We start from the raw sequence: 25,112 nt of genomic DNA on the forward strand, positions 1-25,112 counted from the left end.
TTACTACGGGCTTAGCTTTTAAGCCACAAAGGAGCAGGTGTTAACCCCGCTGCCGCACACACACACACACACACACACACACACATATTGACCCTTGGCCACACCTCCTCAGCACTGCTTCTCCACGCTCAGCGCTGCTCTCAGTGCACTCTACAGCTATCAGATGCTTTTTAGACACAATGGAGCCATTAGCTTTGATTACTAGACTCTGGGTTTTTTTATATTGCAGGTCTCCCCTCTTTCTGTCTCACACTTCCTCCCTCCTGTACACTCCCCATCTACCCCCCTTTTATCCCTCCAGTTGCCTACACTCCCCTCTCCATGCCCAGCCACTTAGCTGCTTTGTTGCCTCCCTATAGTCAAGTTGGCACCGCCACAGTGGGATTCAAACACAGGGTCCCTGTTTCTCTTCTTCTTCTTTTTCCCCCCTCTCCTCCTCCTGTCTCTATTTGGCAATGCCCCTTTCCTGCTAATAGACTACTTATGAAAAGAAGGAGGGAAAAAAGGATGAGAGTAGGATGAAACACGCTGTTGTTGTTGTTGTTAAGGGCTTTTCTTTCTCCCCCTTCCACCACTACCACAGAGGAGGGTACGCTTCATTCATTAGCGTTTAGTGTTTGGCCGGAGGTACAGGTGCAGGCACACGCCCCTCCCTTCCTGTTCGAGCGTCCACCGCCTTGGCCCGCTCTCCTCTCACTCACCACTTTGGCTTCAACTCTTTTGATCAAGCACTGTTAATATAGAAGTTGTGCAACAAGCAGCAGCTTTGTGCCCTGCCTGAAGGGAGCAGTTGACTCCTTCTGTGCTTCACTCACAGTGCTGTGTGGGAAGAGGAGCAGATTAGTGTGCCACGATGACTCTTCGGTCAATGGATGTGCGTGCTCTTTTTAGCCTACACGAGTGCGTGCCTGCCTGCGTACAGCTCAAACTACACCAACTGTCTGCTCTTGTTTGTATGAATGCATGAAAGGACCAGTGAAGTTTGTACAGTAATAAGTACAATAGTGAAGTACTTTTACTTTACTGGAGTGTTTTTGTTTACTTTTATTCTTTTATACTAAGCATTAAGTAACATTCCAGATGATAGAGATTAAACTAAACTGTCCCCGAAATAATAAAGTTTCAAGTAATGGACAACTTGATAACATCTGAACACTATTTGTTATGGATAACCATTGAAAAATATGCATTAGTTTCACAATAAACTACATTTTTGACACAGCCAAGCAGCAACATTGAATGAAGCTGACACTGATGTACCAAAAACTGTAGTTCCTCCAAACACCATTGCAAAAAGCAAGTCAGCTCAATAAACCTTCATGGTAAATGTCCAAAATAAAAAAAGTTTAAATTAGAAGATTTAAAGTTCCAGATCCAGATTAATGGATGAGTCACAGATCTGTCTAGCCACGTCATTGTTTGTTTTTAAAGTTATCTGTATCCAGCAAGATGATGACACTCAACACCTAACAACTAAAATCAACAAAATCATAGTTTGAGTTCAAACACATCAGGGTTGTTTTCTGAGCTTTTTTTCTGGGTGACTGGGTTTAAACATATTTGAATTGCTTTATCCAAACCCATGTTTAAGTTTCTTATATGATGAAACAATGCTGTGAATGTATTTGGCCTTGAAATTGACTGAAGGGATCATGTTTGCAAAAAATATGATCATTTTTGTAATTGCTACTTTTTACCAATGCAAATTATTTCTTCTACTTCACTACCTTTAAAGAGCAAAAAAAAACCCTCAACATATTTGAAACTGAAACACAATACCTGGTGTATTTTTCATGACTAGATGTTTTAAAGTAGAAAGGAAAGCGTGTGTGTGGAAAGGAGACTAAAACACATATTTCTCTTTCATAAAAAGATCATATAGTATTTTGCTACTCCTGTACTTCATCTTCTCTCCTTACATTGATAATCATTGGATGAATCAAAACCTGGACTGAAAAGGGCTCCTACTGCTTTCATGTTTGTGTAACCATAGTTACACACATTTAAATAGGTAAGCACATCTGAGTTCTCCTCTTTTTCCTGTCCTTTTTCTCAATTCCAGCTTATTAAATGTGTATGAACACAAAGTCACTGCAAATGAATCCGGATGTAGCCAGGCAGGCATTCAGCTTATGTTCATAATCTCTTTCAAAGGGCTCTTTTTTAATGTATGTTCAAAACTTGTCCTTTACCTTGCAGTCTGTTAATTAGACTCCTTGAATGATGTACTGCATGTGGGTGGGCCTACATAGAACCAGCAGTCTTATACAGAACAGAGAAAGGAAGAAAGAGTTAAATAGGAAAAGGAAGGAAAGGTACAGTGGCATACTGTATATGTGCACATGAGTGTCTTTAACTACTGTGAAATGTGGTGTGGAGCGGCAGTAGAAGAAGAAGAAAAAGGAGGAGGAGGAGGAAAGGAGGAGGAGGAAAGGAGGAGGAAGACGCGGCTCGTCCCTACAGGCTGTGTTGTACATTATCAATTATGTTCTTCTTTGTGTGCAGCGGCCGGTGTGGGGGGGGGGGGGGGGGGGGGGCTGTGCTCTGCATTCTGACAGCTCTATGTAAATGGCTGGCTGGGGGCAATGACTTCAGAGAGAAGGTCACCCTTCGTCCCCTGGTGCACATAAATGACTCCTTTATTCATTTTCAGGTTTACAATGGTAGATGAGGAAAGGAGGGGGTTAAGGGTGGGTGGAGACGCAGAAAGCGAGGAGTTGGGAGAAGAATGTTCACAACTGGCAAAGAAGACTGACATCTTCAAAAATTACCTGCGGACAGCAGCTGCCAATTAGAGGCGCGCCGTGCAGCTCCCCCGACAGGCGGACTGCACTGTGCGGCCTCAATGCTGGATCAGCGTGCAGTGGGCCCGTCCACAGATTCACTTTAATAATTCACACAACACAGAGCAGATAGTGAAAAAGGAGGAGGGGAGACGGTGTGTTTCACACTTTATATGCGAAAAGACTGAGCATGTGTGACTGCATAATGGGTCAGATGTGCATGAGGTTTCAGAGGTTTGCCATTTAGAGAATGAGTCATCCTGGTGTGATTTCAGGGCTCGTAACTAAACGTCTTTTTGACTACTCAAGTCCGTTTCATCCATCTCCGTTTTTATACAAGTCTAAAAAGATAATAAGGAGGTATCATAAGTGGCAGGGCCAAACGACAGACGCTGCTTCACATGATGTAGTGCTTGAAACCAACGCCTCGGCTCCCTCAGCAGCAGAAATCAAACCAAATCAATAAAAGTCATCTCTTCAGATGAACCCGAACCATCAGAGGGAAGCAAAACTACTCTTACTGGACCCAAGGGAAAAAAACACCCCAACCCACCCCCACTCTCTTCTCTTTCAATCTCTCCTCAATCCCTCCATCTCTTTGTTGAGTGTCACTCTCAGCTGCGATGACAAGGAAAAGGGGACCAGGTGTTTTCAGAATTGAAATGCATCCTTGAAATGGTGGCAGTGTGGGTCAGAAGTTTCAGAAGAGAGAGAAAGAGCAGACAGGCTTAGGATGGCAGAGAGGGTTAAAAGAGTATTTTCCCACTCTGCTGATAAGGAGGAATATCATGGACAAAAAGTATGAGCAGCTCAAGGACATCCTTTTGAGTTTTCCTCCTTTTTTTTATTGTGTTTCAATAGAAAAAAAAACGCTGTGAAGTGAACTCAGCAGCAGGAAAACGCTGAGCTGTGCCATGCTGAGCTTAACTAAACTCAACTAAGCTGAGGCGAAGGATGGGCAGGGCCAAGCGGGAGATTTGATGTGCTGTTTGATTCATGTTTTTCTGTCTAGCGTGGCCGTCAAACCCCAACACACACACACACATAAAACATACACAGCCTCCCACCCTTTTTGACTTCCCCCGCTGAGCTAGGGATTGGGGAAGTGCCCAGGAAGCAGAATCAGGTTGGAAGGGGTGTTGGATGGGGGGGAGCGGTGGTAGTGAGTGATGAAGAAGAGGGGGGGTTGGAAAGGGAGGGGCTGCAGGGGTCTTGTCACTCACCATGATTGGTCGACGGCTCTGCAGTCTCTGGGAGGCCTGACAGCGGCTGCTGGTCCTCTCGCCTCGTGTCCACCGCTGGTTCACCAGCTCGCCCCGAAACTCATTTTCTACAGCGACAGAAACAGGAAGGGTGAGAGAGGAGGAGGGAGAGTGGTGGGGTAAGATTTTGGGGGAAAAACAAAAAGAAGGAGAGTTGTCAGATGAAATCATCACCATCAGCACCAATGGATGAGGGCAGCGGTTTGGATAAAGGAAAGGGGAGGGGTTCTACTTTGAGGGAAGGTCGGGGCATTCGAGCATGCTGCAGACACTCCTTTATTAACTAAAAAGAAGAGTGTGCGCACACACACACACATGGTTAAGTGCCCCAGCTGGGGTCCCTGTCAGTCTGCTATTAGAATCAATCAAATTTGCGCATTTTTATCGAGCTTTTCAGGGTGCATATATGAGAGAATGGGGGAGGAGGGGGGGATCAGTCAGTAAATAATGAATCATACATAAATCTCAACCCCTCCTCTTTTTTTCATCAAGGTAATAGCGCTTCACTTCATCTTTCTGATGATGAGAAACAGAGTATTGCAAATCTATTCTTACTTCAGAGACGCTGGTGACGGTGCAAGCATTAAATGGAAAACAGAGTTGTCCTATAATGTCTCCAAGTTCAGGCAGAGTGCGGCGTATTTTTCTATGAAACGCCCAAGGCTGAACTTTTCAACTAGTGTAGCTTTAAGACAGCATGCGAGTCTCGAAAACAAGCGGATGTCGCTCTCTCTCTCTTTCTCTCCCTCTCTGTTTTCATGCACTGCTGAGCTGGTACAGTGAAATCGGATTCTTTTACATATATATACACACACACACACAAGCACATCTCTACCCTTTAGCTTTCACCTTTATATGGATTGTGCGTTGTTGTGGCAGGCAGCATAGCATTGTGAAAAAGGAAATGCCCTTGAGTTTATAGTTTATAGCTTGTATGACTTTACTGGCTACCTGTCCGTCTATCCTTTAAGAACATATCAAACTGGCCAAGGTTTGGGTCACTCTATTGAAACTCTAAATTAAAGCAGCAGAGTTGATTAAAGACTGATCTTCACAATTGAGAATTATGGTGGAATTTCAAAGCAGAATATCACTGATGATGTGAGTTTTGACCTAAAAACTTGTTAATTTAAAATACGATCTTTCAAATATCTTGTAGGCAACAAAACATAAAACCTCTCTGCACTTGAATGTGGGTACAAATCCCTGGCCTTTGTAGGGCACAAGATGCATCTGTCCATCTCCTCTAGCTCATATTCACCATCTTTACCTTTTCATTCCTCTTCACGCTTCTTTTCTTGAGTTTGTCTTTCCTGCACACTTGTCTGTCCTGTGCATGAACCCACACTGAAAGCAGTGAAAGCAAGCAGTCGGCAGAGACAACAAAAGGCTGTGTGTCCGTATCCGAGGGGTCCCAAAAAAGACCCCCACCACTCTGCCCTACCCCACCCCCCTCCTCCACACACCCTCCTCTACTTCATCCATTACATGCAAACCTCGCCAAAGCTCAGCCAGCACTCTTTACAAAATGCTTGTTTATCAACTTTCAACGCCCCCACCCCCAGTGAAAAAGTGATTACAGCAGCAATACTGTTGGTCTGCATCTCTATCTCTGTCTCAGCTATCTGTCTCCATACACACGCACACGCATGCACGCACGCAATATTTTTTTTCTTTTCAAATGTAAGTGAAGTGAGCATCCGTCCTGTATTGTTAGTGTAGGGGCCAAGGAGCAGAGAGCCTTTCCTAAATGCCAAATATATAACAGCTCTCTATTAGGACACATAGCCTCCGGCCGTGTGTCAGCGTCCCCCCGCTCACTTAGTTTAGTCCTGAGCCACCACTCTGTGTCTGCTGCAGACACAAAAACACATATGGTGTTTGAATATGCAATATCAGCTAATTAATCAGAGAAAAAGCAGCAGGCCGAATCAACCCTTTCATACTTTCATGTTTTGTTTCATGGTAAAGAAATGAACATCTGGATTATTTGCAGATGAGAAAACATTATAAACTAATTTGAACCTTGTCTGCTTGGGATATGTACTCTCTTATTCTTTGATCAGGCACAGCCCATTCCCACCTTAAAGACTTGCAGCTTGTTATTTTGCAGTGAAAATTGGAGTACGAGACAATTAGCCGTTCACCGGGGAGGTTTGGTTAATCAGAAGTGTGTGCGAGAAGGAGGAGGATTGGGATTAGGAGGGGGGTGAATACCAAATGAATGATTTTTTTTTATTGCCAGGATTGTGTGGTTTATCAAAGTTTTCTATTTTATGCATAATAAAAAAAATGGATGCAAATAAAAGAAAGCAAAGTTTCGGATCTAGTAATACCATTACAGGACAGCAGCCTACTGTACTGGGACAATGGAGCAAAGAGGCCTAAATCCATAGTTAGATTAAATACCAGGGTGAACTGTCTGTAACAGTATTAGTGTACATACAGGGCCGAGGCCAGCTGTACACCCCTGGTCCTGTTAAGCAGGATTTAGAGACAACTTAGTGTGATTACAGTGAGCCTGGCAGAAGAGACAGAGAAATCAAAAGTTGTGCTAGCAGGACAGTCTCATGTTACTCACTGGTTTCTTTTTTTGTCAAAGGACAAAAAGGAGAAAAAATTGGATTATCTGGCAGGTGTGAAAATTGAATTTGTGATATATAGATAAGCCATTCAGATAAGTCACTGCAGTATTCACATCTTAGACTGAAGGTCAAATAAAACAAGAAGGGAAGAAAATGGGACAAAGTGGCAGATGCACACTCTTATCAGTTATGGGATGCGAGTTTAGGGGTGGGGTAGTGGGGGTGTGGAAGGGAAGGCGGCACCATGGTAACAAGCTTTTGGAGGAGCTCCCCTGAGGGCCACCCTGACCTCAGCATCTGAGAAACAACGCAAGCTTTTGAGACAGAACGCTAACTGCAGGGATCTGCTGCGCACCTGAAAGTTGGCCCGCCTGAGGCAGCAGCTCAGAAAACATTTCTGCATGTCATGCTCTTCTGCCTGAGAATCTGTGCAGATTAACTTTTTTCTAATCAATTCTAAATTCTTCTATTTTTTTATTTTTTTATTTCTCTTTTCAACGCAGGCCATGAAATTCATTATTTCCATGCTTTCGTTTTAAATGCCTCCCCTCTTTTGAAAGCCTGGCCGACCCTGACCTTTGCTTGTATTGCTTAGATTTCTGATAGGCTTTGAATGACTAGGGTGCAATTTGGCCCCAGCTGCTCCTCCAACATGTTTATTGCACTCCCTCCTCCAGGCACCTGCTGTCCTCACCATTGGCTATTCAACCCTTCATAAATAGAGAGGTTTCCTTCTATCACAGCAACTAAAAAAAACACACACACACACAACTTCATATCAGCGCCTGGCTACACACTCTGCTGTTATGGCCTCCACTGGCAGCATAAGGCACCAATAACCTAATTCTGTAATCCCCTGAAACTAGGCTACATTTCACATGAAAAGTAAACAGAAGAAAAACAATAGGTGTTTTATCATTACTGACTATGATGTATTAAATCTTCTGCTCACTGTTTATTCCACATTAATCCAAACAATACAGTTGAGTAAAGGATTATTTTGGCTGCTTAAATAAGCTTCCATTTATAAAATACACACCAACTATCACTGCAGAAAAGCATCTTTTTTATAAATAAGAGACTGATAGAATGTGAATTCTTTTCAAAAAGACTAAGTTTTAGGTGTGTGTGTGTTTTTTTTTCTTTTTTTTACCTGAAAGATAACATCCCTACTAAAGTTTGTCTGAAGAGCAGCGCTACTCAGAGCCCAAGCGAGGTGGAGAGCAACTTAAAGAGCGGGTGACATAATACTCCGCGTATCATCATCCCTCATCTCTTTCCTCCATCTTAGGACGCAGGTGCTTTGACAAACCGGGAAGGCGCACACAGAGCACACATTACGTGGCCATCTAAGCAAAGCAAGAAGGGGGGCGAGGAAAGGAAGGAGGAGGGAGGGTAAGAGGGGGGGAGTAAAAAGAAAAATAATAATACACATTCACATTCTGCACCGCGCCACAGGATTGGGAGTGAATCCGATAAGATGAGTACTTCAAAATCCGGTGTTTTGTGCAGCCTCACCGACGCCCGGTGTTTATTTCCAGCGCGCTTCTGAGGACTTTTATATATATATATATATATATATTTTATCTGCGAGCTACTAGAGGCAGCTGACATTTGAAGAGAGCATCTCTGTTTTTTGCTGCAGAGGATCAAATGGCCAACCCCTCCCTCCCTCCTTCTTTCTCTCTCAAACGCACTCCATCCATCCATCCATCCATCTGTCCATGCATCCACACGGGAGAGTCCTGCTCAACGCCCACTGTAACATCCTAATAACACAATCTGCTGCTGAACTCCAGGTACTACACTTCACAAGAAACAGAGGAGTGGTCGGTGAAATGTGGAGCATGCAGCGGTGTAGCCGCTGGAGCCCGATCAGTACTACAGTAAATGGGCTAATTTATTCCTGGAGATACAGAAGGTGAAACTAGAGGACAGAGTGGAGAATACACTTCAGCCCGCTAAGAGAGCATTCACGGGAACATAATAGAGTCCGTTTCTAACACTAAGTGGATCTGCACACTGATGATGAACTATCAGAGTGCAAAAGAAGTGGGTAAAACACGCAGCACAGAGGTTCCGAGAAAGCGCCATAGTTGGTTTATTCCCACTTAATATACGGCACCAGTGTAAACATGGACCACATTAAAGGGCTAAAAACAGCATCATATCACCCGAACAGTACAAAATGCAGAAGGATGAAAGCCTTTTCAGAGAAAAACAAACAGCTCCATATGTTGAGAAAGAAACTGCGAATAAGTTTAAGGAAATATAAAAATATCAACAGCAGGAATCGTCACAAAATCCTGTTTACTGTGATGCTTTAAACGATGTACTGTGCACATCAAAGTTATGGGAAATTTGTGCCAAATAATTCCTAATTAATCATTATTTCTACTAATAATCAAAACGTAAACACGGTTATTTTGTGATTACCTGTGTCCAACAATATTTCCTTTGAGCGTTCGCGTCCTTGCCGTGCTGCTGTGTTTTGAGGAGTTGTAGGTCGCTATCAAGTAGTTTGCTAAAAAGATATCCCGAGTAAATGTTTGTTTTCTAAAAAAGGAAACGGCCATCTATCCCGTTACAAACGTCCAGATGTGACAAATAAGAAGAGCGAGCGAAGGTTGCACCGGCCCTCTTCCTACGCAGCGCATCGGCGCACGGCTCCGTATCCAGGCGTTAAGATGTTACTTGTTTGTAAGCAAAAACATGGCTTCATTTGCCTTTGTCAGCGAGGAAAAAAACGTAATATTGACTTACCTTTCCCTCATGAGCCATTGTACCACCCCCCCTCCCTCCATCCCGTCCCCTCTCCACTCCCCCCTCCCCTCCTCCTCAACTCCTCCCTCCGCCCTTTGCCATGACATCACGGAAGCTGTAGTAAAACCTCCAGCATCAGATGGGCAGGGCTTGAGGTCCCCCCTTTACAACACACTAACTCAATGGGCATATGTGTACACATACACTCTCTCTTTCTCCCTCTCTCTCTCTTCTCTCCCCCTTCTGACTTTCTCCCTCCCTCTGTATCACCAACACATGCATCATCCCAGCCAACAAAACTGACAACTTCAAACTAGATTTTAACAGCGTCTCTACGCGCAGTGCGCACGCCTCTCCAAATATGAAAATAAGTTCCCCCACGCTGCTTCTCTCACAAAATATTTCTAACACCATAAACAGTCTGCGCGTAATCGCTGTGTGTGTGAGAGACAGAAGAGAATCCCTGCGCCTCTGGGCTCCACGGCCAACACAATATTACACACCAGAATGAGCTCATATTTTATACATATCACCCGCTGACAAGTTCTTGATGTCCCGCAAATGCATTATGGAGGCTATAGCTACTGTAATCCTTCACCACTACGTCTCCCCCCCACACACATCCTGGAAAGTGGTACCGTCCAATAATTCATTCAGGGGACTTTTTTTTCTAGGACTGGGAATTGATGTAGTAGTTGTATGCAGAGTTTGTATATGCGCGCTGCGCTGACAGCATCTGATAATTCCTGCGTATGGAAAGAGGGGGTTTAACGACATATAGGCAGGGAGGCAACTCTCCAAGGGAGCTTTACTAAAAATTATTTATGCTCTGGAGAGATGCGTGAATGGAAGCGCGATATCAACTTGAATTAGGCCTATCACGGTAAAGAACTGCGGCAGGAGTTTTAAGAGAGGTGATCACTGTCAGCTCCAGATTTGTTGATTTCTGCTCATTGACCGTCAGCGCAGCTCTAAACAACAAACAGCCAGTCTTAATAGTGCAACTTGGAGTCACTCCCAAATGTTGCTCACACCGTGGTTTTGCTTTGCTGTTTTGAAACCATTAGTGGAAATGACAACCATTCATTACAAGCCATTTGAGAATAGTCCCCACAAATGCCATCCTTTATCTGCTGTCTCCACGCCGCGTACGCAGGGAATATTCAAAAAGCCCAACCTTCAGCTTTCAGAAATTCTATTAAATTCTTATCTCTTTGCAGCAGGCTCTTTTTGTGCAATCCCATTGTTATGCATTGGAGCTGAAATCAATCACCGGCCGTGCACGCCGCCATCAGTATGATTTCAGACTGTGGGTGCGGAGAGAGAGGGAGAGAGAGAGAGAGAAAGACGGGAATCACAACTGCAGCAACAACAGCATCGACAATCGAATAAACAAAACAGGAGGTGGGGGCGAAGTAAGGGCCTGCAGGTCAGGTGTGGTTGTGAGCTCTGAGGCCCCATAGTGAGAGAGAAAGAAAATATAGGAATAAGTAAAAAATACACTCAGGTTGCTACTATTTTAGTTTGGTGGAGAGATTTCAGGACTGTGGACAGTTCCAAATTGCAGCGCTGTAGTGTTTTCAGGACCACGGACAGCTCCGGCCTGCACAAAGCCTTACAGGCACGTATTGTTGAAGCAACAAAGGCCTTTGTGTTCTCAGTAACTATAGCTGCCTCATTAGGTGCAACATCATGGTTAGGTTAAAGGCAGTGTTATAGATTTCTGGGAGACTTTTTCCTTTGTTGTTCCAAAATGTGTGCTGAACTCAAAACAACTGTGGCCCCTATGATGATTTAAGAAAATTAGTCTTACAGCAATCTAAAGTAATTCACCACAATAATTATACTAACACAAAGTAAATTAAAAGTTTAAAACTTTTTCTAAAGTAGTAAGCAACACTTCTCTGTGATGTTTGAATCCGTTCACTAAAATAAAAAGAAGCTCTACTTTAATCACAAGGGTCCATATGGCCTTAAGGAAAAGTGAAATAATTAAAAGAAGACAAAATAAATGAAAATAAACTGTGTCCACCTGACACTTAATAAGTCTAAAGAACATCATAAGTGTTTAAACTTGACACTAGCCTTTATTTTAAGGGAAGTGGCTAAATTCTAAATCTGTCACAATAGGTTTGAATAATGCAAAATAAAACAAAAAGTCTGTCAATATCTAACTAAAACAATATAAAAGAAAACTTTGTTAATGAGCTTAAATGCTTAAATAAATGATGCCTTCTTTTGTGTGGCACAAAATCAGATACAGCTAAATAAATCTGTTCTATTGACACATAAAATGTTTTAAAAAACTGGGCACGATTAAACTTAACAATACTTGCAGTAAGTCTTAAATGAAAATAAACGTAGGTTACTATAAGCCTGCATATGTGATGTGAGGCTAAAGATTATCTTGATAAAATGTTCTTGCAAGTCTGAGTTGTCACCAATAAAGTAAATGAAACTTTCGTCTGAAGCAGCCAGCTGGGAAAACTTTTCACTTCTTTCACTGTCTGCAGATGCAGATGGCGCAGTGGCCTGCAGCACTATAGCAGTCGTATGGTGGTTATATTGTTAAGGCCGTGCAGGCAGCCCGTATAAATATTACATGGGGGCAGCAGCTGACTGAGCGCTGAGGTTGGGACCGGGGGAGGCCTCTATAGTCCCTCGACAGATGGAACAAGCCGACAGACTAACACAACAAAAAAAGTTTTTAATAAGCCCGCAGCTTGGCATTGTCCCCAAGGTACCGGGGCCACACGGTCCCCTAGGGGACCAACTGTCCTTTGTCTTGCCAGTGTGTGTTACCTCGGGGTAGAAGTTTATAGTTTCAGTCTGTGGAGAAGTTCCTAAGTTGATTTTGAAAAGTTTTCTGTGATGACTTTAAAGTTACAGCTGGTGCGACCAGACGGGTCTATAAGCTTCTTTTAATCCCACAAAGTCTCTGCAAGTTTTTTTTTTCAGATTAAACAGAGTGCGCCGAACTTTTAAAACAACAAAAAATAACTTCTGTGTAGTTGAATCTGTTCATTTAAAACCACTTGTTCATAAATACGAGGCGTGATGAGACAAAAACACAACACAACACAAACTGTCGCTCTGCTGTGCCATTCTATGAGACGCAGATGCCGTAACACAAGCGTTAAAAGTTTCTCTTGTTAAAAGTCAAAAGTAAATGAGAGATACGAACCTAAAAATACGCGACAGAGCTTCATGTTTGCGGTCCTCCTCCTCTCAGTCTCTATTCAGTCCCGCAGCGACCGCCAAGTGCTGCTGCTAAGTTTACTTCTGCCGAACAAAGTTGACTCAAACTTTACTTCAACTTCCCCTCCTGTAGTTCGGGGCAGCTGGGCGGGGACGAGGATCTGACTGACACTCAGTGGCAGCCAATAGGAGAAGGCGGTGTCCTCTTGCTGCCGGGAGCTGGACCCAATCCAGACTCAGCTTTCAACAACAATAGCCTGAACAGCAACAAAGAGCATCTGCTGCGCCCGGCAACTTCTCACACTCACTAAGCTCCCCCAGCAATCTGATTTAAAACAAACTCCAAACTCCGTCTGTTACCTCCCCATCTAACCGTCTCATTACTGATTTTTAAAGATATGCACTAATCAATCTGAAAATTGGGGCAAATACAAATAATACTATAAAATGTCTTCATATACCAATATCATGTACTGAACAGTCTAACTTTATCCACACATCAACAAAGATTTATTTCTACTATAATATCCTCATCAGCATTTTTCTCACATGGCTGTGTGCACTGTACACACAATTTACACCTCCCTCCCTTATCCTGTGTGACTAAATGTACCAGATGTACGGCTAATTTAGGTAACTTAGAGGAACATTTTCACTGGAAGTCCAGGCCTATTCAGAGTGTCTGTGTCTGGGACGGACAGACAGTTCCTCCCTCCCAATAGCAGATGGTCTGCCAGATAATGAGCTCTCCCATTGCTTGCTCCCATTACCCCCATCCCCATCTCTCCAAGATGTAATGGGGGGTAAAGCAACTGCAACACATTCTACTGCTTTTTCTTCATTTCATTTGTGCATAAATGCTTTGTTCATCAAATGTATATACTACTAATACATTTTACCAGGAAAGTGTGTTTACTGTTTTTTTTTATTATGTAAGCATTCCTTAAAAAATATGACTTACAGCTCGCTATTACTAAAAGTACCACACACTAAAGTAAAAGCCTTCAGTAAAAGCTTCATATATTAAGTGATTCAATTCTTTATCATCTTCATTTTAAATTTAAAAAAAAACTATATTAGTGGGCTGAAGACAGAAAACACAACACAGAACAGAATGTGACAAAATGAAGTAAACTTCACACTGTAAAACTAGAAACTCAAGTTAATCAAGTATAATTTGTTTCTTAATAATTTCCTAACTTAAAACTCCAACTTCTAAATAACTCATCTAAAAAACAAATCTGAAACAGAGTTAATTTAACTCCCTAATATACACTTAATCCTTGAGTTTTAGGTCTAAAACTCTAAATAAAATTAAATTAAATGGAACTAAATCAAATTAAACTAAACTAAACACAACTGAAGTCTACTGAAGTCTTAAGTAAGCTGAAATACATCTTTGTAACTTGACAACTAAACTAATCTGATCTAACCTAAACTACACTGAAACAGATGGACCAAGCTTAATTTAACCAGACACTTCACTGTGCACTTAAAAAGTGAATGAACTAACATTGAGTTCTCACTTATTCCTGCCAAACAGTCAAACTCAAGATCTAACTGACATATTTTCTACAAGTGTACATATACCGTCCAAAAAACACAATTGATTTATCCCAATATAATTCTCCTCCCCACATCCCATCACTGCCTATCTGCTCTCCCATCCCTGCCTCCATGGCACAAAAAAGTGAGGGCGAAACACACATCACTAATGAATTCACTGCTTATTAAAGTGGCTTTTGGTGAGTGTGGACAAAGAAGGTGTCGCTGTTAAGGAGGACTGCTGGGTCTTCACTAATGCCTCTGCAAGTTTTTTTTATCTGGGCATGCCAGACAGCCTCTTGTATTCTTCCTGAGCACGGTGCTCTCATTAGCCTATTAACTTCACTATTCTACCCCCTCCACCCTTCTGTTCCACTACCCAGATAGCACCAAACACACACGCACAAATGTACGTACTGCACGTCCACAGGCATATGCAAATACACATAAATGAATGCGCGCACACTAATACACACAACCCCCATCTTTGCTGCACTCCTCTCATTCTCTGCTCTGTATAACAAGCAGCTGAACTCTGACATAGCCTCCAGCTGTCCTGGAGACGGTGGTGACAATAAAGTTTAAACAAATACACACACACTCACATACTGAGAAGAGCAGGAAACAAGACCTTGTTGAGAAAATGACCCCCGTGAGGTAATTAATGGAAATTTCACTCCCGTCTTCATCATCATCATTATTCAAAAGTCCTCTTAAATGTTCACTCCTACGCTTTCATTATCATTATTCAGCATCTCGAATAGTAACAACTTGGTGCAGAGACAAAAGGGTCACTGCTCCACTGGAAGGCAAAAATTCTTCCTTTAATAAATGTGCAGAGTTGTGTTTGAAGTAACAAAGAAAGTGGAAGTTGCATATCATTTAGGGAGAAGAAAAAAAGCTGAACTATTTTTGTTAATTGCGACTGTGCACAGACACCCACACACACATACATAAATGCACACAGATATCCTGGATTCATGCACAGATGGACATTTGACAACAGAGTCCTGCTCCCGGTCTCATGATAACAATCAGGTTCATAACACGATGACTTTATTGCCCGGATTGGCCCCCTCCCTCCCTGCCTCATTCACTTTCACACCCCCAACCTCGCTCCCTCTTTCTCTCTAACATCCGTGCAGCATGATCATACCCATATCTGTCAACTCCCATTAGGCACAGCTAAGCGATTCACCCACTATACATGCAGAAGACGTTTCTGAACTCTATCACTTTAAACTTCAAGTCAAGCTACAAGGCCACACTGGACAGCCTCTTTAACAGCTTTTGATCAAAGTAGTTTTTTCTTTCTGTTTATGAAGACACCATTACTTACTGTAAAGGAAATTTTTAGGGCTACTTCTACGCTGTAACTATAATAGGATTTCAGACATGCCTGTGTGTCAAAACTAGCATTCCACAGAGGGTGGTTAGACAGAGGAATTTTTAAAAAATAACTTAAATAACTATATACATATACTAATATATATATTAGTATATTTATATATATATATGTATATATATATATATATACTAATAATATGATATATGAATAAATCTAACTACCTAACACAGCTGCTACATGTACACAGTCAGCAATGTCTGGAATTAGTTTTTCATGTTGCATTAACCACTGGTTGCTTAGGGACACTATACAGATCTTCAGCTCTTAACCAGTAAACACAAGGCACAGGCAAAAGGACAGTTTCAACTGACTTATGTTAGAAAGCAGTTGAACTAATGGTGAAAATGCTTTTTTATTGATTATTTGATTGATTTTTCAAATAAATAAACACAATTGCAAGTAGTAAAAACACATGGTGAACAAACCAAACCCTGTGACTTGTTTCAGTTCTTAGTTGGGAATCAAGATAATGGTTTGCATTCCATTTTAATCAATTAGTGTATCTTTTTCTTCTTTTAGTGTTATATAGCTTCCTTTGTCTACAGAGGCAGCAACATCCAGGGCTGAAACTGAAGTACAAATGGAAGTCCAATTCCACAGCTGGCCACTTGAGGGCGATTCCAAAAGTGAGTTAGTCCCTATAGTAGTAAAAAAAAGTAAAAAAAAGTAAAATACATAAAAAGAAAAAAAAGGAAGCTGCAGAAATAGTTATAGTCTCTTACAAAAACAGTTGTGGTCTCTATAGATTATTTCCCCATTTATGACAACCATATGAGGTTCACTTTTTCATAACTCATTAATTTCAATTAAATTAAAGTTATGAATAATGAAGGCAGTGGCAGCTTTGATTGACAGGCGGGTGGTGTTTCAGGTGACTTGCTAACTCTAAATGTGAGATAGATGTAGTTAGGCACTGCCAAGATGGAGACAGCTGGAGCCTCCAACACTGAGATCCAAAAACCTCTTGTCGGGTGATCTATGGCGAGGTTACTGGTGGATACATCCATCATAGCATAATGAATAAATACAGCATACATACATGCCTAATGCTGTAAGATATAGTCACTTCAGTAAGCAGTACTTTCATCAACAAATGTATGCCAAAATAATACATGAGCTCTGTGGAGAAAATGACAGCTTCAAATGCTACACAATGTTTTGTATAGTAGTAAATCACCATCATAAAAATTTATGTTTGCCCATCCTGAATGTAGAGACAGACAACAACACAAAGTCTAGTTTGTTTTGTCTAATCGACATATGGCTGATATGAACAGCAGGGTCTGTGTACAGACACCTGGCTGAAACACTTCTCTGTAAACATCATCAACTTTGCCGATGTTTAAAAATATACTGCCATGTAGGACAATAAAGACACACGCCGCCTTTGGCTCTTCATTACACAGATTACACTTCTCCTTCCTCTTTCTTTTGTTGGAGTTATACATTTTTAATAGGCGTACACATACACACACTCAAAGTGAAAGGAAAAGGCCAAGAGACAGACAAAGTTTGGTCTGGATGCCACTTTGGATGACCATCATTCCTAGAGACCCCTCCCCTTCTTCCCCAGCTTGATCCACAGCTTCGGCCTCCCCACGAGGAGGAGGGCGGGGTGTGGTAACACGTGGAATGGGGTCAGCTCTGCCAAAAGGCATCACATCGCTCCGATCCTCTGCATCGTCTGCTGCTCTGTCTGTCCGCTGTACCTCTCTGTCACTTTGCCTGTCCGTTAAACAAATCTAGACTTGATGTGGGAGTTTTTTTATTATTTTATATTTTTTTTTCCTTTCTCTAACTTATTTGAAAGCTGCTAAGCCTGGAGCCACAGAGCGGCATCTCAGGGAATTGCAAATAAGCCTTCGCATCACTCCCCCTCCCTGTCTACCCTGCAGTCCAGACTAGCATCCCAGCAGTCTCGCACACTCCTCCCACAGTGTCCCACACCCTGTTCTCCTGCTAAGGTCGACTGCCTGACCCCCTGTCACCCTCCAAAGTCACCGAGTCAAATTTTTTCGAGGCCTTCCCCTCTACTGACTCTCCGCACTTGACCCTCCGATCCTTTGATCCTCTCTCTCTCCTCAACTGTTTCCATCTCTATCTTTTTATTTTCTTACCACTCTGTTTCTCTCTCATAGTTTCTCACCCCCTCTCTCCCTCCTGCGCTCACCCGGCAGCAGCAGCAGGCTGGGCAAATATGCACCCTGAGCAGCGGTAAATACAGGCAGCACTTCACAAACAAGGCCTGATTACAATGACAAAGGCTGCCACACTTTAGGGAGGAGCTTGGAGCAATTTGGAGGCTGCGGGGGCCATTGAGCGAGTGGCATACTTAATGGGCTTTGTGTGCCAGAAGAAAAGGGTCTGAGCTTCTGGGCCCAGCTGTCACTACGGAAAATATCAGACTGACACAGCACCCGACGCTCTTTGGCTTGCTCTCTTTTCTTCTTCCACCCCCCCTCCTTCTCCTCCCTCCCTCGTCTCCCCTTTCCTCTCTCTCCACTCTTTTTTCTCTAGTTAGTGAGCACAAAAAGTGAAAGCTGTTGGAGAAAAAGAAAAAAAAACTAAATGAGAACTCCCTCTCTTGATCTCACACACACACACACACAAGGAATAAAGAGCAAGCATGCAACCGTAGTCACACACACACACACACGCGCACACATGCACACATATAATGCACAGTAGGCTGACTCTGCAGCAATTATTCAAACCCTAAACCCAGAGGGATAAATGACATTATTACATTTCACTACTTAATTACGTATGTGGATAGTTACTAAGCGTTAGCCATCATGCATGCATAATGCAGTAAGATATAGTCACTTCGCTTCATAAAGCACCCTTTCATTACCAAATGTATGGCAGAAGAAAAACAAATTAACACATGTGCTCTGTGGAAAGAAATGCACATACAGCAAGGAGTGAGAAAAGTAAAAGTGCAAATATATGATTGTCACGGCCTCACAAGGCAAAAATAACTCCAACATTTAGTGGATTTCCAGCAGTGCCAAACGACAGTTTATTTTCTGGAAATGATTTTTCTCCAGTGATAATGGGCTTGGCTCGAAAACAAAGACTTTGAGAGATCCTCTGAAGCAGCTCTCTGGTTACGCTTTCTGAATCCTTGTACGCAAAGAAGCGCTCACACTCCAGATCCAAATGTATTACACCAGCTCTGTGACTTATGGCACTGTAACACCGAGCATAATACACACACCCACGCACATACACAAGGCGAACCCGCGCGCACTGGAGGCAAACAGGCACAAACACGGCTGCACGGCGCTGCATTATTGAAACACAGCACAAAGCCAGAGTTGGATGTTGTTTCACCTAATCTCTTTGATACCACTGTGGTGCTGCTAAGCTCCAGAAAATCAGCTTAGCAGATGTCCTAAAGTGTAGGTGGCTTGTTTCATGAGGCAAGAGAAGAAAATGCTACAAGAAGAAGACGAAGAAGAAAAAGAAAGAGGGAGGGTGGGTGGGGGCAGGGCCACAGATTTGGAACGGGGCCCTGACGAGTTCAACTCAATCCCTTTTTTACTTCTGTCTGCCAGGCACAGTTGTTCCAGCAAACTAGAGGGAGTTTTTTTTCCCTTAATTCACCCATTACTTCCTCCACTCACTTTTCAGTGATCACTCTACTGTGCACATATGTGTGTGCCAAAGAAGTTCTCTTACTTCTCATAATGATGCCTGTAATGACTGTAATGAGCCTTTTTTTTCCAAAAGGTTGCACATGCTGCTTTGCCTTCAAGCCTTAACCTGCACTCAGATGTCAGCTGATTACATTCGGGGCCCATACACACTCACACACTCACAATGTCGCATGCATTATCAGCACAAGTGAGACATCTGTATGCAAATGTCATTATGTCAGAGGGGAGGGGGCTCAGAGTGGGCCGGGTGTGAGTGATGTTATGATAGTGAAGGAGGGACTGAAGAAGGTTGGGATCTAAAGGAGTGTATGTGTCAAGAGCTGGTGCATATACTATGTATGGTATCCATAGTAACCAACTAACCTAACTCAAGATAACTCACTGATGCTGTCATCTTTTATCTGCTTCTCCAGCCTCGTGTTCTGCGCTTGTTTTACTCACTCACATAGCTCATGCAGTGACACTGATAGTACAGCACAGAAACACACACATGACTCTGTTTTAGACAGATTAATAAAACATCTAATCCTTCACTGAAATGCTTCGGTTCCATGGTGAGATGAAAAATGTTAATAACCCCAGGTGTTGTGGTGTGCTACATCTTACTGCCTCTCAAGTATCTGGGAAATGTAGTGCATCCCACTGCAATGAATGACTGCATGTGTGGCCATTTCCTCAGCTTTTTCCAAGTGACCAAGTGGAATGCAGCCAGCCCTGCAGTGTCAAGCCATTCTCTCCTAATAGCAGCACCTTCAATGTCCATGGTGACGACAAAGAAAGAATGTAAAATGGAATGATGGAGACAAAGAACAGCAGAAATTTGTATTCAGTGTTGTTTTTTTTAACTAGTTGGTCTTTTACAGCATTTCCTGTTGTAGTGACCTTCCTCCCTGCAGGAAGTATAGCACAGATATTTTAGCCAATCAAGCACAGATGGCAAATTTTAGTAGGCCTACATGGAAGCTAGCATCTGACAGGTTCAGCTGAAAGAAAACGAATGGGTTTTGATTGTATGGATAATTTTTGCTGCTGCAATGAAACACACTGAAGTAAAATTATAAAATTATAGAGACGTATCCTTATTATACACATCTTTTTTCTATGTTTTTCTTCTTTCATTCTAAATGAAACAGTTGTCATTGAGGTTTTTTAATGTACTGTACATGTGCAGTGAGATTAAAGTTTTCCACCATACCATAGTGCAGCATTTCAGTATGACTGAGAGAAGCTCAACACTGTTTGGATAAGAGTTTGACCCAGTGCCATGGAACATGTAAGGCAGAATTAAGCCAACATTAACTTCACATGCTGCTGTTTTTCAGCCTCATGTCATGGATTTGTGAAGAGCCACGCTAACTGGAGCAATAACCGGAGTGACATGCAAAGAGAGATTTATGAGAAAACGCCAAAACAAAGGTACAGTAACCATGTCTTCTTTGCTATACTAAAGTGCTTCTCAAATATTAAATTAATCACCAGTTCATTTAAATTGCTTTCAGGATACAGAGGTATGATCACATTTGATTGAAAACCCCACACCCCACATTACTGATTAATGTGTTGATTATTTGTTAAAAAAAACTGATTGTTTGGCAAAGAGAGAAAATGCTGGATGAAAGCCCAAAGTCATGTCATCACAGCTTTTCATTTTACTGACTGGTATATAAAAACAGCTGCAGAGATCACGTTCTTATTGTTATAGCACTTTTAAGTCTGCATAAACATCAGCACATGCGGCCTGCCATCAAATTGCGTTGGTTTTTTTGTTTGTTTGTGGAGCATATGCAGTCAGTGCTTTTATACCGAGTTGATGCAGGTGACTATGTAAATCACAGAGACACTCACAGTTACAATAAAACTGCTTTCATGGAAGGTGAACAGTAAGGAGAACTCACATGTCTCTGCATTATGCAACCCACTGAGCCGCACATCCTCAAAAAACAAAACAGAACAAAACCCCACACATTTGATCTAAAATCACACCCTCACATACAAATCACAAATTTGTTTAGACTGGAAGGCCGGAACAGAATGGAATGTATGGACATATGGCCCAGCGGGACTTTAGAGGGGATGTTGGTGGTCCTAATCCTGCAGTGGACCTTCCTTTTCACTCGTACTTAAGTTTCATTTATAGCTGTGGTTGTGGTTAGGAGTTAAATTGTAATGACATTAGAATTAGAAAACTGCATTACATGTAGGTAAAGATCATGGTTTGGGTAAAAACACATTTTATAAGGAAAACAAAGGCCCACCCCCAGCAACACACTGGAGGTGTGAGCAGCAGATATATACACAGCAGCCTTTTTTTATAAAATATCAATGTGGATCTGTTTCAGAAGGTGATCTGTGTAGAAAAAAGCTTTTAGCGTGTGAAAAGTTGTCCTCCATAGAGCAACATTTCAGTGCACTGGCTGGAGTTTTTCCATAGAACCATGAGTGACCTTTAGAGCAAATTGGAAAGAAAAAAATTCACAGACTGTTAAACCTTTTATTTAATAACACCTCCTTGATAAGATATAGAGAAAGTGCCAAAACTGTCACATGTACAGATACTATTTCATGCCTCTTTTTTCATGAAGATTATTTCTGTCTTTGTGAAAAGAGCAGAAGGTTGGAGTTGGGTACAGCAATGATAGAACAGGAAGACTGACTCAGTTATAATACATGCTTAAACACAGAGGTCACAGAAAGGCCAGTTTTACAATATATCAGCCATGTATTTCCCTCTGTCTTTGCAGAGATCATGAACACAACCATTCAGCCTGATACAGCCGTACTTATAATGGGATTTCAATTACAACCATGAACTATTAACATCAGTTACTGTGTTTACATTCTAACCAGCTTTTAGCTCCTGGAGTTTCTGCCATTATATGATTATTGTAACTATCATTAGTCATATTGCCATAACTGTGTGAATCTATGTGTTCTTTTTCTGGAAAGATTAGACATAGAAGTCTGGCTTCAGTTCACCAAAGGGTTAAACTCTCTTCTCTGAACTGACTTCTACTACATAAAATGAAACATATCTTTTAAACCAGAATGACTTGCTTTTTGTTCTGCAGCACTGTATTCACACAAAGAATAAATATAATGGAAATATGATTAAAATGATGATGATGATGCGTTATTTTTGTGCTATGATGTCCATGAATCATATATAGTGGAAAATGTCTTCAAGTGGAGACCAGCCTATGGGTTTAGAGTGCAGAATTAGCCATTAACAATACTTATTTTAATGTAAAAGTGTCAACTTTTGTCAGGATTTATGTGCTTCAGTGTTTGGCAGCTGGTAGATGTGTAGACTGATGGCTTCATGGAAAAGGTAATTACTTTGTTGCACTTGTAATATTTCAAAGAGCGTCTTAGACAGGTGTGCTGAATCTCTGTTCATGAGCCCCTGTGGCTGGCAAATATTACTAAACAAATCCTTTATTTACATTATTTCCTAGCTTCACCTGTATACACCGCACTGCTCAGGTCTAATGCAAACAGCACACACATCCAGAATGAGGGGGATTATACAAGTATAAGGATGGTCAGACATGCTAATGTAAATTAAAAAAGCACAGGTTTGTTCTATGCTCCTAATCAAAGTCCTAGGACCAAGGAAAAATTTGAGTATTCCATCTCTGGTGGATGGGAACCAAGTTGTACCATAAGTACAGTTTCAAACTGCAAAAAGAATAAACAGGAGTAAGAGACAATCTAGTTGGCTATTTATTTTTATTTCATTGAAACTGAAAAGAGGCTGTTCAGCAGCTGATCAAATTGTTAGGACCAAAGCCTTTAAAAGATATAATCTGTGCAAAACTCATGTTTCCTGTCATTATCTGTCAGGCATTCACACTGTCCTCCTGATGGCAAAGGCAGTTTTTGAACATGGCAGGATTGTGAGCTGCACAAGCAAAACCTCTCCCAAGGAGCCATCGCTGCTGAGGCTGGATGCAGTCATTTTAAATTTCTTTAAAAAATCCTAAGGGTTATGACTACAAAAAAGCCAAGTGGTATATAGACCCACTGCACTGAGCAGGGGGATCCGACCAGCTGTCTGTTTTGTGAAGACACAGGCCGATCTTTGACCCACATTAAGGCCCTCACTAATGCTGACTGCAGTCCAATAACCACAAGACGGCATCTGTGAGCGAAGGGCTTCAGGAACAAAAAGCATCTTCAAAGACCACAGCACTCCTCCCACACCACAAACTTACCCTTTTGGACTTTGCAAAGAAGCGCCGAACATGGGACACTGAAAAGTGGGAGAAAGTTTTATTCTCTGATGAGAAAAAAAAAGTCAAGGATGACTTTGAAGTGATCAACCACAATGGTGGGGCTACTCACTGCTACGAGTTCTGTTGTGACACTTTTTTAGTTCTGTTTCTGACTTTTAAAGGATATGGTCCTAACATGTTGATCAGCTCCTGAACAGCCTCTTTCCATTTCAATAAAATAAAAATAAATTGTCTACAAAAAACTGTTTATTGCTCCTGTTTTTGCAATATTTTTGGTCCAACAGAGGAAAATACTAATAGTAACCTTAACCTGAAATGGAAGGAGATTAAACAAAATGTTCTCAACTTAAAAGTATACTAGTATTTATTATTATTATTATCATTATTATTATTATTTATGACAGTGACATGGACTTTTCATCTCTTGCTACTTTTGTAGCCTGCACTGATGTTTGCCTCCACACACACAGTACAAAGTTATATAATCTAAAATATTTCAGAGGTGTATAAATTCAGATTTCAAACATGCACAAGCTTTATGTGAGAGTGAAAATACCTGATTCCGCTCATCTATGTAAAGTTTGAATGAGTGTAGTTGCTTTGTATGTGTTTTTTTAACTAGTATATTGCTTCCCACTCTTTCACTGATCACGCCAACTACAGAGTCAATGCACCACTACATGCAAATAAAACATCAAAACATCAGCAAAAAACCGTCATCATCAACTTGACAACACATGCGCTACAAATACCCACACAAGCAGTTACAAAAAGTGCACCACAACCAGATATAAAATGCAAACATCCTGGACAGATTATTCATTACTTTATGGCAACTGTTAACATGTTCCAGCCAGGTCTGTCACATTATATGTTAAATAATGTTAAATATCATGATAAACATATTTGATCTATACAATATAGAGCTGGATAAATGATAATAAATAAAAGAAATGTGCCAGTCATTAAATTATTTTGAATAATAAGGCATTAACCGGGGGTTGCACACTCTGCTCCGCAGTGTCTTTGTGACAAATGTTATGAAAAGAAGAGCATTGCAGATAGACAGTGTGTAGAGGACTCGGTGATGTGTAGCTTCAGATTTAAGTGTCTGTGAAATGGCAGATGAGAACACAAGTGCACACTCAAAAAAATGAGTGCAGATTTGGGAAACATCGGTTTGCTGGAGATAAAAGACACACACAAAAAAATAAGGAATCATCCGATTCCGTTTGCAGCTCAACACTCTCCCTCTCTGTCAGGCTGAGGGGTAATTGAGGCAGTCACAACACAGATCGGGATGCAGTGTCATGCTGTGCCATGGGTCTGGCTCGCTGCCCTGGCCCTCTGGCAGCATGCTGTGACACGCTCTGGAGCGTATACACACACACACACACATAAAAACACATGCTCACAACGCCTGTGCACATATAGGGACATGTGTGCACTTCACAGACACACTTCACACATGCTCATTACCAACATACACAAATGCTAACAGGCTGTCTTTACACAAGTGTGTATAGTCACACAGATGGACAAAAACGGAGGCACAGACAAGTGTAAAGTCACACTTTTTCTCCACAAAGTGCAGCGTGCCCCAGCAGGCCACTCGCTTCCTTTTATTTCCTTTCTTCTTCTCATCTCCTTCACTCCCATCCTTAGTTTGTC

General features: G+C 41.8%; 1 protein-coding gene across 10 annotated transcripts in view; it reads right to left on the reverse strand.

The window, feature by feature from the left end:
• Positions 1-25,112, reverse strand: part of myt1b (myelin transcription factor 1b) — a 90,078-nt gene that overhangs the window by 20,442 nt on the left and 44,524 nt on the right. For 8 of the 10 annotated variants that reach the window (XM_028409795.1, XM_028409803.1, XM_028409796.1 and 5 more), the window contains exon 3: positions 4,007-4,113. In XM_028409795.1, coding sequence (XP_028265596.1) covers positions 4,007-4,113 — 107 coding nt within the window. Of the gene's footprint in view, positions 1-4,006; positions 4,114-9,066; positions 9,284-12,577; positions 12,604-25,112 lie in introns of those variants that run through there. The other 2 variants (XM_028409800.1, XM_028409802.1) reach the window with 2 other exon arrangements.

The sequence above is a fragment of the Parambassis ranga genome, chromosome 7 (assembly GCF_900634625.1).
Source record: "Parambassis ranga chromosome 7, fParRan2.1, whole genome shotgun sequence".
Taxonomy (NCBI): Eukaryota; Metazoa; Chordata; class Actinopteri; family Ambassidae; genus Parambassis; species Parambassis ranga.